Genomic DNA, 15,954 nt, shown 5'->3' with positions numbered 1-15,954 from the left:
GTGGCGCGAGAGGGAAAGTCAGATTATCATTAATGTCACTCGGGTTCATCCTCTGGAAACCATGAATGTTTGTAGACACCTGATTGGCTCCTGCAGTTCTACTTCCTGTCTGACCTCCTCTCACCTGATTGGCTCCTGCAGTTCTACTTCCTGTCTGACCTCCTCTCACCTGATTGGCTCCTGCAGTTCTACTTCCTGTCTGACCTTCTCTCACCTGATTGGCTCCTGCAGTTCTACTCCTGTCTGACCTCCTCTCACCTGATTGGCTCCTGCAGTTCTACTTCCTGTCTGACCTCCTCTCACCTGATTGGCTCCTGCAGTTCTACTTCCTGTCTGACCTTCTCTCACCTGATTGGCTCCTGCAGTTCTACTTCCTGTCTGACCTCCTCTCACCTGATTGGCTCCTGCAGTTCTACTTCCTGTCTGACCTCCTCTCACCTGCACCACGTATCCCGACAGACACTTGAAGTTTGGAGGCTGGTGAGCTCCGTCGATCAGAACCTCTCCGGAGAGCCCGGCCGGGTCCTTCCTCGCCGCCAACACGTCCAGAAACCTGATGTGGGGACATTCAAGTTCGAGGGCTGATTGGACACGAATTCTACTGACACTTTGGATTTGTTTAACAAACCGTTCTTGTATTTCACATATTTTCTGCTTATTTTTTAAATATATTTTACTCATAGTTTTTTGGGATATTTAACACATTTCACGCTCATACAACGTTTCACATATTTTAATAATAATTTGTATTTTTCACATTATTTTAAGACATTTTCTGGATAATTCTTCCCATATTTTAGTTATATGTTATTTTACAAATGTCTTGCAGTAAATATTTATTAATTTGAATAATAAAAATAGCTTCGTAAAGGAACACGTGATCCTTTAGTTCATCACCAGCTGCAGATGCATGCTTTCCACTGGATGAAAACTACAGCATTTCCCTCTGAGATGTCGGGTTGTCGAAGTTTAAATTAGCATATGAAGTATTAAAGTTCAGTTCAGACTCACGATGATTTCCCACTTCCTGTTGCTCCCATGATGGCGTTCAGTCCCGGCTTCATGAGGCCACTGAGGGAGACAATAACAAAAACAGTTTAGAAATATGAGAAAAGTTCATATAATTGAAACTAAACAACGTACAGAACTGAGCTGGTACCATGCTAACAGTTCCCCTTTGTTTCCATTCTTTGTGCTAAGCTAAGCTAACGGTCTCATATTGCTGACTCATCTCTCGTCTAAAGTCATGTTTTGTTTAACATGACGCGGCAGTTTCACTTCAGTGCTTCTCCGCGGTGAACTTTGTATGAAATCAAGTTTTTTGAGGTTTTTGTGGAAAAGTTTGATTCATCTTTTGGGGTTTTTGCTGACTCGGGATAAAGACTTAGTAAATCAGCAACGCATAACATGACTCAGCAGTTTTGATGATGTTTCTCTCTTCCTTTTTATTCCCAGCAAACTGAATTGATGTTTTGTTTGTTTGGAGTCTATTTGTATATAACATTACAAGACTGCTTCTTATTATTACATTATATGCGTATTGTGCTCATGAGATTGCTATGACTATAGAATAAATAGACACAATCACTAATCCCAGGTTCTGATGGGTTCGATGCAACGAGGGGAATAGTCAGAAGAAAGTTTGGCTTGCAGAGACGAGAACACAAAGAACAGCACATCGCGCCGGCCTCGACTCCGCAAAGCTAGGAAGCAACATTATGGTTTCCCGCTATATCTGAAGAAACGCGAGAGAAAACAAATTAGCATGATGGTGCCAGAGCAGGGAGGGACTTCCATAGGCCGGCCGAATGCTGATTGGAGGATCGTGTTGCCAAGAGACTCTGAGTCTGCGCACCAACCAAAGAGAACCAAGTCTAAACCGCGGTATCTCTTCAGCTAGTCTTGACCAATCATAAATGTACGGGCAACGTCCTGTCGCACGAGGTTCGAGGCTCTTGACGGATTTGGTGGTTACAGATTACATTACCATTATTGTCTGTGATTCCAAAGACGTGACGAGTCCTTGGCCAAGTGATATATATCTTTTGCTCTCTTTACAATAAATAATTACACTTAGAAGTTATCCGTCTTTTCTGGAATTCTGAACCCAACAGTTCGCCTTTGTTTCCAGTCTTTGTGCTAAGCTAAGCTAACAGTCTGCTCTCATATTGCTGACTCATCTCTAAAGTCATGTTTTGTTTAACATGACGCGGCAGTTTCACTTCTGTGTTTCTCCGCGGGGAACTTTGTGATTGCAGATATGAAATCGAGAACATTTGAAGAACTGACTTTTTTTTTTTTAGGTTTTTGTGGAAAAGTTTGATTCGTCTTTTGCTGACTCAGGATAAAGACTTAGTAAATCAGCAACGCATAACATGACTCAGCAGTTTTGATGATGTTTCTCTCTTCCTTTTTATTCCCAGCAAACTGAATTGATGTTTTGTTTTCATTGAAACTGTTTGAATTTGTCTTTTAGCACGTTTAATAAGATATTTTTCAAGACCTCTGTTTTTACCCTTAAGTCCTCGCCTTAAACAATTTTACTTAACTAAGGGAACTTTCCAAGGACTATTTCTTTATTAATTTATAGAGATGTTACAGCCGTCTGTTGACTTGTACTCTCTCCTGTTAACGTCTCTCTGACTTGGCCTATAAATGGTCACATGTTGGTGGAAATTGCCCAAAAATGAAGTCAGGATGCCAAGGAAAAGATGACAGAAACCACTTTGTTAAGAACAACAAACATATATAAAAGAATGGGTTACAAAATGAGGCATCAAACCGGAAAGAAAAAGCATTACAAAATACTGAAAAAATGCCAAAGGTTGCGTATAGATAGTTAAAACAAGCAGGCTAAGTCCATAGGAGGAAAGCAGGGATGTTTCTCTAATCAAAATTCAAAAGTAATTGTGTTTTATGCAGAATAATAAAAGACAGTAAATATAATTGTACGGCTGCACACATGTTCCCACGCTCTTAATTTCTATAAGAACACTGAACCTTCAGCTTTAGTCAATGATTACACTGAACAATAAAACAGCAAATACCACCCTCTGTACTCCACACACACACTGCACTTTGATCATGTTCATAACACGCCATTATGAAAGGTTTCATAACAGATCATAACGACAGGGAGCATCTGAAGTCAGGTGTTTGTGTTGCAGCTAATATAAATATATTTTGACCTCTCTGTGAGCTCGGAAGAAAGCAAATATGCTTTCCAGCTCTTAGATTTAGTGAGGGTTGCTTACACATCGACACACTACAGCGTGAAGGATCGAGCAAAGCAACGCTGTAGTTATGCTCAACAACTGGAGGTCGATCAGAGAGCAACGACCTTTATCAAGGCGGTCTCCATGCTTTAAAACATGTGTTGTGTAATCTAGGTTTTTTCCTCCTGATTTTGAGCCTCTCTTAATTTGTAAAGGTTTCTTTATCGGACCAAACTTTCTAGTCTAAGGTCATGATAGTGACTTGGTGAGGCTGTTCTTAAAACAGAGGGTCTGAGCAGTGGCGGCCAGCCAATAAGGGCGCTGCCTCACCTCTTCCCACATAAAAAAAAAAAAAAAAAAAAATTGTATTCAAAAAAAAAAATATTAATTTTTTTTTTTTTTTTAAATATATATTTTATATTTTTATTTGTAATGAACAAGGTAAATATCATACAATTGGTATCAGTAAAATGTATAATCTACAATAAAATCTCGTTTAAAATGGTGTTACTGATAAGTCACCCGTTTCCTGCCTGGCCTTGCCCATGGCATTAGTTTATCATTACGGGGCAGAGCCCCCGAGCCAAACAGCAGCAACCAGCAGGTTGCAAAAGTCTCAATAGTAAACTGTGCCGCCCAAACATAATTTCAGCCAATCAGCGCCGTCAAATATTTTGGTCACGAGGGCGCTCACGTTGGCGCCCATGTTGCTTACGTGCGTTGACGTGAGTTGTTTTTTAGACTCGTGAGTGACCAAGGTGACGCAGTAGTTGGATGAGAATGGCTTTGTGTGCAGGTGGAGTCGCCGGACCTCGGTCCGCACCCAATTCCGCCCAAGAGCTACTCGCCAATCCTTTCGAAAGGAGAAGTTTGGGAGATAAACTGTTGCTTAAAGACCTTGGACCGGACCAACCCGATTTGTATATATCGCAGCAAGCTCGTGAAAAAGACAAAACGTATCAACGAGGCTTCTCACGTAGCTGGTACACCAGAAAGGCTAGCTGGATGCAAACAGGTACATGCTGTCTTTTGTTTCCCATGCTTGCTCTTCAAACAGCCGGGGACAGATACGATGTGCCCGTGGACTGTGACAGGGGTAAGCGATATGAAGCATTTGTCCAAAAAATTAAAAAGCACGAGTGCACGAAGTAACATATGACAAGTACATTCAAGCTAGCCATGCTTGGCAAAGCTAACATAGCATAACAACACAGCCGTTAGCTCTTAGCACTCAGAGCTCACAGCTCCTCATATCCGTTCAGAAACTAGACAAAAGTTAAAGAAGTACAAACCACAGACTGCCTGTGTCATGGAGAATACAGTCGCTGGTTTATTTATGTCTGTAGGCCGTTGTTGTGAGTGTGGACGGTCGGAGCATATCCAACGTTAGCTTAGCCAAGCTCCATTCAGAAAACATGCATTCTAAAAGGTTTTTCGTCTGCCGTCTGTCTGCAGACTTGTCAAAGCGCTAATTCATGGTTTTACTAACCGGTATCAGTGTGTTGTTACTTCGGCATCATTTAGAAACGTGTATTACAATTAAATCACGGTCAAATATGTTCATCTTGTTGTAGTTGTAGCCCCCTGGCCAGCAGTTCTCTCTCTAGTTTAGCATGCTCAGCCCGACTCAGCCTGGTTGTTCCTGGCCCTAGAACCACGATTTTATGGGTCCAGAAAAACTGAATTAGGACCCGCTAGCCGGTACTAGGCCAAGTGGAAACGCAACCAAAAACGGGCACCGCACGGCTCGGCACGCTAAAAGCGAGCTCCGTGCTGCACTGGAAACGCGCCATTACATCACCAGAAGTCCTAATTTAAGGGGTCATTTCTCCCAAAACAAAATGTTTTACTCACTATATCAACAGCCCCACCAAAAATATTTTCCACCAGCCGCCACTGGGTCTGAGTGTTGATATTAGCGTGCTAAATATCTCATTGTCGGTGGAACGCCATTATGTTAACAAGTATTTAATCAACTGTTGTCCTGATGAAGGCACTACATACAAAGTAAGAGTATCACTGAAGATATTTCAATTCACGCTGAGGGGAAAGTGAAAATATGTGATTCATTTCATTGAAATCGGACACAGTTCTTGAGACCATAAATCCCATTGGTCAATCTCAATCTTAATGTCATAGGGTTCATCCTCTGGAAACCATGAATGCTTGTACCAAATTTTGCACCAATCCAATCAAAGTTCGTGCAAATCCATCAAGTAGTTGTTACATTTTACAAACAAAAACTTGTGGCACGAGTGGAAAAGTCTAAGAACATCCAACAGTTGTTATCCTCTGGGAAACATGAGTGACCAATTTCTACGCCAATCAATGCCGTGAATATGGAGATTTTCGACAGGATAAGTAAAATATTTGACTTGTTTTTGGAGGGAAATTGGTAGGATGTATGCTCTTAGCAACGTGACATAAAGAGCCAATTTTCATGTAAATCCATCGAGTAATCGTTAAGACGTTTCCCTAAAAACTAAAACTGGAAACCATATGTTGGCACTGCGGTCTGTCCTCTGGGAACCATGAATGTTTCTGCCAAATGTCATGATTATATCGTGAATAATTGTCGAGATATTTCAGTCCGGAGTTGGACCAAGCATCAGGTTTCTAGAATTCACCGTCCTGTTTGAAAGCATCCTGCCGCTCAGCTGTTTGTTGCTTCAAGCTGAGTCTCATTGTATTACAACGCGCTTCTGGAGGCGTGTGTTTGTCACAGGGCAAAGGTTCGTTTCTGCACAAAGAAAACGTCCTTCCTTTGCCTCCAAATGTGTGTGTGTTTGATTGGGTGGGCTTTGATCGGGTCACGTAGAAAACTCCAGGTGTCCTCTGTCGGTACGTAGAGAAAAAAACAATCACTGTCGCCTCAAGATTACCGAGTTCAAACGTTAAAGGTCCAGAGGGATGGAAAAAGGAATTTAGAGGAAGGGGTGCTTAAGATGTGAGGATATTTTGCTGCAAAATCTATTAAATGCAAGGGAATCTGCAATATAAGTGGATTTACTGACGAAACGACGAGGTCTGTGTCGAACTTTAAGTTTTTTTTAGTGAGAAAATGTTGTTTAGGGTTTTCAGACTTTTAGGGAAATGACAGGAAGTTCTAATAATCAGACCTGGAAAAAGTAAAAATGCATCAGAAAAAAAATCATGGAAAGTGTAGGAGACCAAATTGTTGTGCTGCCTATCTCTGTGTCTTATCCTCAGGGGCGGCGGGTGCTGTAGGCTAGGGAAGCCTTCCCAAATATTTGTGTCACTGCATCCTGGTAAAATACAAATATAATGTTTGTGTCTTTGACATTAGCGCTGCTATGCAGCCACCTGTGCCCTGTGTGCTACGAAGCCAGTTCAAACCCTGGATATGTTTGAGTTATCTTCACTAACCCTAACAAACGAGATCTCGACGCTGGTTAATATCAACTCGGTAAATCAAGCCAGGGCTTCTCTCACCAGCTGAGAGCGCGTTCACGTGAAAGGGGCGGGGTTAGCAACATTTGACCAATCACAAACAGGGACAAGTGTACTGACAGCGCAGCGTCATACTTCATTAATGAAAAGTAAACTAATATTAGACAAATATGAACTTTAAATTTCATATTTGTCTAATATTAGTCATCCATGACTTAAACATAATAATCCAGGATACAAGCCACCTGCAAGGGAATACAGAATAACTGGTTACAAAATAAATAAACTTCCGAGTGTTTGAAAGCGTAACAGTTTTATGATATCACTGCCCGTCTGAGACACGAGTGGATCTGACTTTAATTACATTTGAGTTGAGTGTTTCGTCAACATAATGTGTTGCTTAAAATAATACTTCTGCATCCAGTCTGTGACGCTGAGTGTTGCACGGTCCTATACGGCTCAGCTGACTCAGATAAGGAGATAATACAGGCTATGATATTATCTGATCGATGATCTGATTGAATGTGATATGAATGATAAGTGCGACACGTCGGCGTCTTCTCTGCATACAGCAGTTTAAACTGTATTTCCTTTATCCTGTAATATGACTTGATAGATTTAAACTCCGCACACTGAGCTCTGATTGGTCAGCAAGCGGTGCTTTCACTGAGTTGATCTCTTTTCTATAGACACCGGAGGGTCTATAAAAAAAAAGTGATTTAGCCTTCCCAAACCTGAGCCACACGCGCCGCCTATGCTTATCCTATATCTAACAGAACTGCTCGGGTCGTGATAGATTGAGTGGGAAGTTCATGAGATCTTTCTAGAGGGTTATCAAGAATAACTTTGATCCAATGACCTTCTCCCTCTCTGTCTGTGTCTGTGTCTTCTCTTGTTCCGATTAACCACATCTTTCTTCTTGTTTTGTATCTATATCTACGCCGGGATCCGGAGTCGAGGCTGATCCTCTTTCTGTGGTCCTGTGTCCTGGATCCTCTATCCTGAGCTCTGGATTAAGTCGTGGACTTTGAGTCGTGGCTGAACCTGTCTCTGCGGTCCTGCCTGGGTCTCGTCATGCTGCTTCCCTGATGGCTTCCACAGGATTCTAGCTGACATCCTCGTGGATTCATCTTCTCATTACAGACACATGCATTTCCTAACATTCGATCTATATGCTGTCAAATGTATTATCTCTTGGATTTCCACACGGCATCTATTGCACGTCTGTCCGTCCTGGGAGAGGGATCCCTCCTCTGCTGCTCTCCCTGAGGTTTCTCCCATGTTCCCTTTAAACCGTGGGTTTTCTCTGGAAGCTTTTCCTTGTACGATGTGAGGGTCTAAGGATATAGCAACGTTTCTCAAAGTGTGGGGCGCAGAGATGTGATAGGTGGGTCACGAAATACAAATTATTATTATTTTTTTTAAAACAAAAATTATTATTTATTTATTTTTTCACACTGGTGGAATATCAAAACAACGGCCCGGGGTGCAAAACGTATCAATGAAAAGCGACCCTCTACCACACAAAACACCTGTAGATAACCCAATTTGTGTTCTTTGAAATTGAAAAGGATATTGCATTGTGTTTGTTACTTTCGTTGCAGTTCTATGTCTTAAGTGTAATTTGGCATGCTTTTATTTTGAAGACGAGTTTACGCTGTTGACAGTTGTTGTTGCTATGGAAACAAGAAACGTTTCACAGCGGGGGAACTTGTCATAAAGTCCGCGATAATAAAGCCCACCCATTTAGAGGGAAGATATGATTGGAGGAGCTTCTTTCATGTAACCCTTCACATTCAAACAGAAACTGAATAGGCAGATTCAAAGGATTTATTTCTTTGGAAATGTTATTTTAAATACAATTTAATCAAGTTATTATTGGTAAAACTAATGACAAATATTACTAAAAACATATTTAAAACAAATATATAAAAGAAAAAGATTATTTGTTTTAATGTTTTTAAATATTATTTTGTAGAATATCTTAGGCCCTCAGAGACAGGCTCGCCATCTCTCATACCCACATGTGAAACGCTCTCACAGACACACAACAGCGTTGCAGTCGGGAAGAAAAGCAATGTGGAGCGAGAGAGAGAGAGCAAGAGAGAGATAATAATAATGTCTATTTAATAAAGTTGTAAAAAATAAATAAGAAATCATTCCAATGTGTACTATAGCAGGGGTTCCCAACCTTTATTGTGCCAAGGACTGGCAGATACATTTAAAAAAAATCGCGGACCGGTTGTCAATTTTAACTGATTTTAATATTTACTCACCACCAGCAGGTAGCAACAGAGGCTAATTGTAGGAGGATTATGAAGGAGGTGTGTGTGTGTGTGTGAGTGAGTGAGTGAGTGAGTGAGTGAGTGAGTGAGTGAGTGAGTGAGTGAGTGAGTGAGTGAGTGAGTGAGTGAGTGAGTGAGTGAGTGAGTGAGTGAGTGAGTGAGTGAGTGAGTGAGTGAGTGAGTGAGTGAGTGAGTGAGTGAGTGAGTGAGTGAGTGAGTGAGTGAGTGAGTGAGTGAGTGAGTGAGTGAGTGAGTGAGTGAGTGAGTGAGTGAGTGAGTGAGTGAGTGAGTGAGTGAGTGAGTGAGTGGCATTTGTTTTCAGAAGATATTATGATAGTGATGTTTGTTCCGGTGCATGTCCGACAGCATTTAGCTCTACATCGAGATTAAGATTAAACTAATTTATTTTGGGAACACCCGCATACAGGCTGCCTGTGGAGTTAGCCAGATGTGTGTAAATTACTGTTCATGCTCATTTGAAAACAAATGGCGGTGTTGGACAGACACAAACACACCGAACATACAGAGCAGAGCACACACACACACACACACACACACACACACATCATGCGCCTTGGTGACCGGACATCTCCTTCATACAACTAATAAAAGGGGGAGTAATGGGGCAGTTCGATGTGTGTAGAGATGTGTGTAGAGGTGTGTGTAGAGGTGTGTGTGGTTAACACGTAGCAGCCTGCAGTCACTCGCTGTTCTGATGAAGGTAAACACGGCGAAGGCTACTGGATGAAATAATATGACTGGTATAGGTGCAAAAATTAAACACTTTTTGAAAAAAATATTTTGATAAAATATTTTTGATATATTTATAATTCTGCAAATATTACGATAAACTCAGCTATTTCACGGCCCGGCAGTAACACCTCCGCGGACCGGGGGTTGGGAACCCCTGTACTATTGGACAGTAAAAAGTTTAAAAGGGGAGGGATTAGTAAAATATGCATAAATAAAAAGAAGGAATGCTAACTAGGTAACATAAGATAAGAATAAACAAGTTTAAATGATTTGTTGTGATCATATTCTAAAGATGTTTTGATTATTGAAAAGTATACAGCTCCCTTTCATCTGAGTGTTGAGAGCTGTACCCATAAATTCATGTTGGGCTCAAAGTAGGGCTGCTCGATTATGGCAAAAATCATAATCTCGATTATTTGGGTCAATAATTGATATCACGATTATTAAAAACGATTAACCATTTACTTTGAAAAACATCAATTTATTGAAGAAAATAATTTGAAAAGTATGTTTTTAACAGCTGATTACCCTGAACTTTAAGAATAATTCAACTGAAAAACCTATTAAATTTTTTTTTAAAATTTAAGAAAATATAATCGTTGCAAGCCAAAAACGTAATTGCGATTAAAATACGATTAATCGAGCAGCCCTAGCTCAAAGTGCACCAGATTGATGCATTTAACTTCAACATTTAAAAAAAATCTTCCTGGGGTGCCCTTGGACCCCCCTCGAGGATGTGACGTCCACCACCAAATAAAGCAGGTTAAAATAATTAAATTGCTACATTTAATTTTAGTAAACACTGAAAACGAGTCCCACAGACCCAAACAGCACTCAAAGGTTAGAGGTAGCATATAATAATGTTAAAATGTGCTAAATATATACACTGCAAAAAAACTAAAAGAGGAGTAAAAGTAGCTCACGACTTGTTTAATGTTTTGAAAGTAGCTCTCATCCTAAAAAAGGTTGGAGACCCCGTTATAGAACGATATATTTGACCATTTTAAGCTTGGCCTACCATTTCATTGGAGCGACGAGGAACAGGTGGGGCTTGAAAAGGCCCACCTGTTCAAAGTGGGGAATGACAGGACAAGTTTGAGAACCACTGGGATAGAGGGTGTCGTTTTTTTTCATACTGATATTCTGAACAATCTGTGCCGTTGTATTTGCTGTAAAGTGTCTCGACTGTAGGCTATGAAAAAATACCTCACGATGTCCATCTAATTATGAACTTGCTTTACTTTCACGGGACACATTTTTCGTGATAGCAAATGTAACAAAGTAACATATTTAGTCCGTGCGCAAAGCATTGTGGGGATTTTAAGGATGCGAAGTCTACCCATGTGCAGCCTCGAAATTACCCCCAAACAAAGGACGCGGCCTCGGTGGAATTCCAAGTATGCTGGAGATTGGAAGAGTCCTTCAGTGGCACTCGATGACGTAGCATCCTTGAAATATTGGCTTGGAAGCCAGTATCCTCGAGATTGAGAAACGGCCAGCATGTCGTTGTGTCCCTGAGGCTGCGGCCACACGAGGACGAATTCGGTCGTTTGCGTTACTGTTTAGTGTCATATAGACCGTTCGGCCGCACGAGGACGACCGAATATGGCACTAAACGACTGAGGAAACGATAACGGGTCCCAAGGTGGATAGAACGGCATACGCAACGCTCTGGGGGGTCAAACGGCTCCGTGTGTGTGCCCGATCCGAACATTTTCAGATCACTGATAGTGATTGCGCAATAGCCCCGCCTCTCCCCACCTCTTCTGCTCACCTCCGCTTACCCCGCGCCAGTGCTGAAGTGTTTCGCCACCAACAACAACAACAATGGCGGATCGCAGAGTTGCCATCGTGCTCCGGACGCTATTGACCATGCTACAGTTGTTTGTGCAACATCTACAGCAATAATGATGAGGCAATAGCCCCGCCTCTCCCCACCTCTGCTGCTCACCCCCACGTCAAAGTAAACTGCACCCTGAATTCAGATTATTTATCTTTCTCTCGCGAGTGAAGTCTAATCTGACAGGACGGAGACACGCAGCTCTGCTCACCTGCAGCTCCTCCCGCTGCAGCAAAACACACACTTCAAGTCAGATCATCACCCTTAGCTATTTTAATTACCTCTCAAACTAAACTAGTTATAAATATGTTTATTTTTACTGTCGGCCGGGTCACTGATTACTGGATGAGCTGCTGCATGAGACAGACGCTGGCGCTGTCTGAAGAGAGGGAGGAAAAAGAGAGGCTCTGTGTATTTTATCATTATATTATATAGAGTCATTATTCATTTGTTTTAAAGCTCAATAAATAACAAAGAAGACCTTTGACCGGCACTTTTCTAATTTTGTCCGGAAGATTTAAACTTTAATACACGCTGACTGGCGAAAAACTCTGCCCGGTTCCCTCGGCCCCCACCGCGGAGAATAAACAGAAGGGCAACCATGACAACCATGCTTCTTCGCTGCTTTTGTGGAGGGAGTAACAGCGCCACGTACAGGCTCGGCATATGTACTGCAGCTTCTCCAGCGGCTGGAGCTAAACGGAGCGGTCTCGTGTGGACAGAAACTATCCGGATAACTATTGCGTGTGGACGGAAGCTTGTTTGCGATTGCGTTTGCGTTAATCCTATGCGTTTAGCCGTTTTTGTCCTCGTGTGGCCGCAGCCTGAGACACTTCACCCCAAAGTGCTCCTGTGGGGATTGCCCACAGTGTTGAGTATGTAGGTCGCTTTGGATAAAAGCGTCTAACAAGTGACATGTAATGTAAAAAAAGTTAAAAAAAACATCGACCAACCAGGATAGCCAGAAAAAGCCATTACAGGCTACGAGCTTTTCACCAAAAAAAGGAATATTAGTTATAAGACATATTATAATTATCTCTATTGACGTATTGTTCCGTTAGCAACCGAGCTAACTAGCTTCCTTATGTCTGGAAACAATGTTTATGACCCTTCAATGAAAATATTGAGACATTTGCTTCTCTTATAGCCTGTTGTTGTGTTACTGCTTTCAAACACCTCAAACCTGCAGAAAAGACAGATGGATGAACGTCTGTATCTCCGGAGCATTTAACCATTTAAAACATGACTCGTTTACATTTGTTACTGCCTTGTCGTATTGTTCTTGTATTTGTATGGTAATGTTGTACTGTTCGATGTATCATAGGTCCAATTTATAGTCACAAGTTTTAGCTTGTATTGTCAACATGATACTGTCTGTTATGTGTAATTGCACCTTCAGGAATGCTTGGAATGTCGCTGTAGTGACGATAAAGGAATCTAATTACATTCCCATTTTCGAAGCTGTATTTTACTCACTTCAAGTCGATGAGGATTTCCTTGATCGTCCCTTTCTTCCGACACAGGCAGTTTCCTCCAACGGTCACTTTGTAGACGATGTTGTGGAAGCTAACGGTGGCGCCGCGCAGCTGCTGGCCCAAACCTGCAGGCTGAAAAACACGTATTATAAACCCAAAATGTGTATATTTTTAATAATATGTGATCAATGAAGGAAGGGTACCTGGTGTCTGGAGGCTCCATTGGTCGCCATGTCTATCGCCACCCGGCCCTCAGACATCTTTACCTCTTCCTGCTGAAACACTGAGGATAGATTAGTGTTGTTAACGCGTATACAGGAAACTGACCCGTTTTCAACATAGCTTCAACTTTTCTATGGTTGCTATGGTTTCAATTAATTCCCATTTTTTTACAATAAATCAAGTTTTAACCTCCAAATAATGAATGAAACATGAATTTCTGTCCATTTTAAGTTTCAAGAACACGTTTTCAAGCAAGTATAAGCCTTTAAGATCACATTTTGAAGATTAAATTAGTACATTATATAAAAATAATAATATATTCAAGGTTGTGTCTATTAATAGTCACTAGATTACATAAAACTGACCCATTTCTAACATAGTTTTGCGTTTTAATCTAATATTTTCTATGGTTTCAATGCATTTTATATATATATATTCCTTATATACATTTATATATTTCTCAATGTATTCGCATTTAATCCTTCAAATAATGAGTGCAACATGAATTTTTTTTTAGTAAAAAGTGTTACGTTTAGAATTTAAAGCAAAGACAATTAAACAATCACAACAAAAATAATTTTAATTCGTTTTATCTTTTAATATCGCCTTTCTAAAAATAGAAATATTGTAAATAATGGATTTAAACTGGGTTTTTGTGATTTAATGTTAGCAGCTAATGTTAGCATGCTGGGCTAACTAGCTCTACAGCAGCAATGTAAGAGTTAATCAGAATATTGTTGGAAATCCAAAACCTACAATATTTATATTAAGTTCAGCAGTTACACATTTAGTAATCCAACACATCCACTGTGTGTTAGCTGTTCATATATGCCTGTTATCAGAGTTTATGTTACGGTGTGTGAAGCAGGCTGGACCCAAATGCAGAATAAAGTGAAAATTCCTTTATTTCAAGGCTAGGTGATAAACAAAGACAAAACAGAACACTCACCGACGAACTAGTCATGAGACAAGACGAACCGACAGAGACAGACAGAAAAACCAGAACTTAAATACACACGAGACTAATCACACAAACAAGACACAGGTGAGGAGGGAGGAGAAGACACGGGGACACAGGTGAACACAATCGGGCAATCAGACACACCAGGGAAGCTAACGACAGGGAACCACAGACAGATCTAAACAAGACACAACACAACGCAGGCAGAAAACCAGAAACAGATATAGACAAGACACAACGCAGACAGATCGTGACAGTTTAAACTCACATTATGACTCTTTTACACAATGTACGTCCGTCCACATCCTTGATAAGGTGGATAGAGACGCTCGTGTTAGATTATAACATGATAATCAGTCATTGACAGAATCACAATTATGAGTCTTGATCCTAAATAAATGCAGTGTGTGTTGAAAGTAAAAGTAGTAAAGAAGCTTACAAAAGAACCGCTCCCATGTTCCCCACCTTCACACACACTTAACGTGGTTACACAGAGCATCTAAAGAGCTGTATTTACCTTCTGAAAAGAGTAATCCCGGTGACACCGGCAGCAGCAGCAGCAGAGTGCAGTGTGTGAGGAGTGTGTGAGAGAGGAGTGTGTTGCCCCTTTCAAACCGGCTCGGAGCTGGAGCCTGGAAAGTACTGGTTTTTCCTGTTCACACCGCCTCTTAGCTCCGGAATCCGGTTCACTTCCAGCTCCAAAAAATTGTCAGCCTAGAGGCAAGAGCTTCGGAGCTAAGGAGTGTGTGAGAGCAGTGTGTGGTAAACCCAGTTTTATGACTGAAGGCTAGAAAAGAGAAGTAGGCAGGAGTGCAGCTGTCTCTCTCTCTCTCTCACACACACACACACACACACACGTGCGCACACACACACACACACATACCATGTATACATCACTTCAGGGGACATTACATTGACTTACATGCATTTCCTGGAGACTTATCCTAACCTGAACCAGAACCAACACAACCTAACCCTAACCAAGTCTTCACCCTAAATTAATGATCCCCCTCATGGGGACCTCCATTTTGTCCCCATAAGGGAGGCGGGTCCCCACACGTGACAATGTAAACAGATGTAGGTCCCCACAAGTATAGTAATGATAGGCCACACACACACACACACACACACACACACACACTTCCCCAACGCTACAGAAAGGGGGGTTGCGTTGAAGTGCACTCATTCTTGAGGTTATCAGTAAAATGTCAGATTTAATTGACAATAAAATGTTTACTGTCGTTCATTCAGTCACTGATATCAGTATATGGTACATCAGTGACGTCATGCTCACGTTATGCAGTGGCTGCTGTTTGTGTTACATCAGAGTATGAAATAAATACAAGTCCTGTATTTAATATGTACAATTACCATCAGAATGTACACCGAATACTGTTTACATCTTCAGAATCAGGAGGAGAACACTTAGATTACAGAACACGTTAAAAAATACAATTCAGAGGTGGAAGAAGTACTCAGATCTTGTACTTGAGTAAAAGTAGAAGTACTCAGATCTTGAGTAAAAGTAGAAGTACTCAGATCTTGTACTTGAGTAAAAGTAGAAGTACTCAGATCTTGTTCTTGAGTAAAACTAGAAGTACTCAGATCTTGTACTTGAGTAAAAGTAGAAGTACTCAGATCTTGTACTTAAGTAAAAGTAGAAGTACTCAGATCTTGTACTTGAGTAAAAGCAGAAGTACTCAGATCTTGTACTTGAGTAAAAGTAGAAGTACTCAGATCTTGTACTTGAGTAAAAGTAGAAGTACTCAGATCTTGTACTTGAGTAAAAGCA

The 15,954-nt window shown here is 41.1% G+C and overlaps 1 protein-coding gene across 1 annotated transcript; it reads right to left on the bottom strand.

Moving 5' to 3' along the window:
• Positions 1–303: 303 nt before the first annotated feature.
• On the bottom strand, positions 304–14,227 carry LOC117440874 (broad substrate specificity ATP-binding cassette transporter ABCG2-like; the record flags this gene model as incomplete). The annotated part of the gene is made up of 5 exons (XM_034077096.2): positions 14,151–14,227; positions 13,183–13,254; positions 12,981–13,111; positions 1,012–1,071; positions 304–553 (listed from the first exon to the last, which is right to left on the bottom strand). Coding segments are annotated over exons 1-5 (528 nt in total), but the record flags the coding sequence as incomplete, so codon positions are not given.
• Positions 14,228–15,954: the final 1,727 nt, after the last annotated feature.

The sequence above is a fragment of the Pseudochaenichthys georgianus genome, unplaced genomic scaffold (assembly GCF_902827115.2).
Source record: "Pseudochaenichthys georgianus unplaced genomic scaffold, fPseGeo1.2 scaffold_1290_arrow_ctg1, whole genome shotgun sequence".
NCBI lineage: Eukaryota > Metazoa > Chordata > Actinopteri > Perciformes > Channichthyidae > Pseudochaenichthys > Pseudochaenichthys georgianus.
Note: the sequence above shows the minus strand (reverse complement) of the source record. Positions and strands in the feature narration are given on the sequence as shown.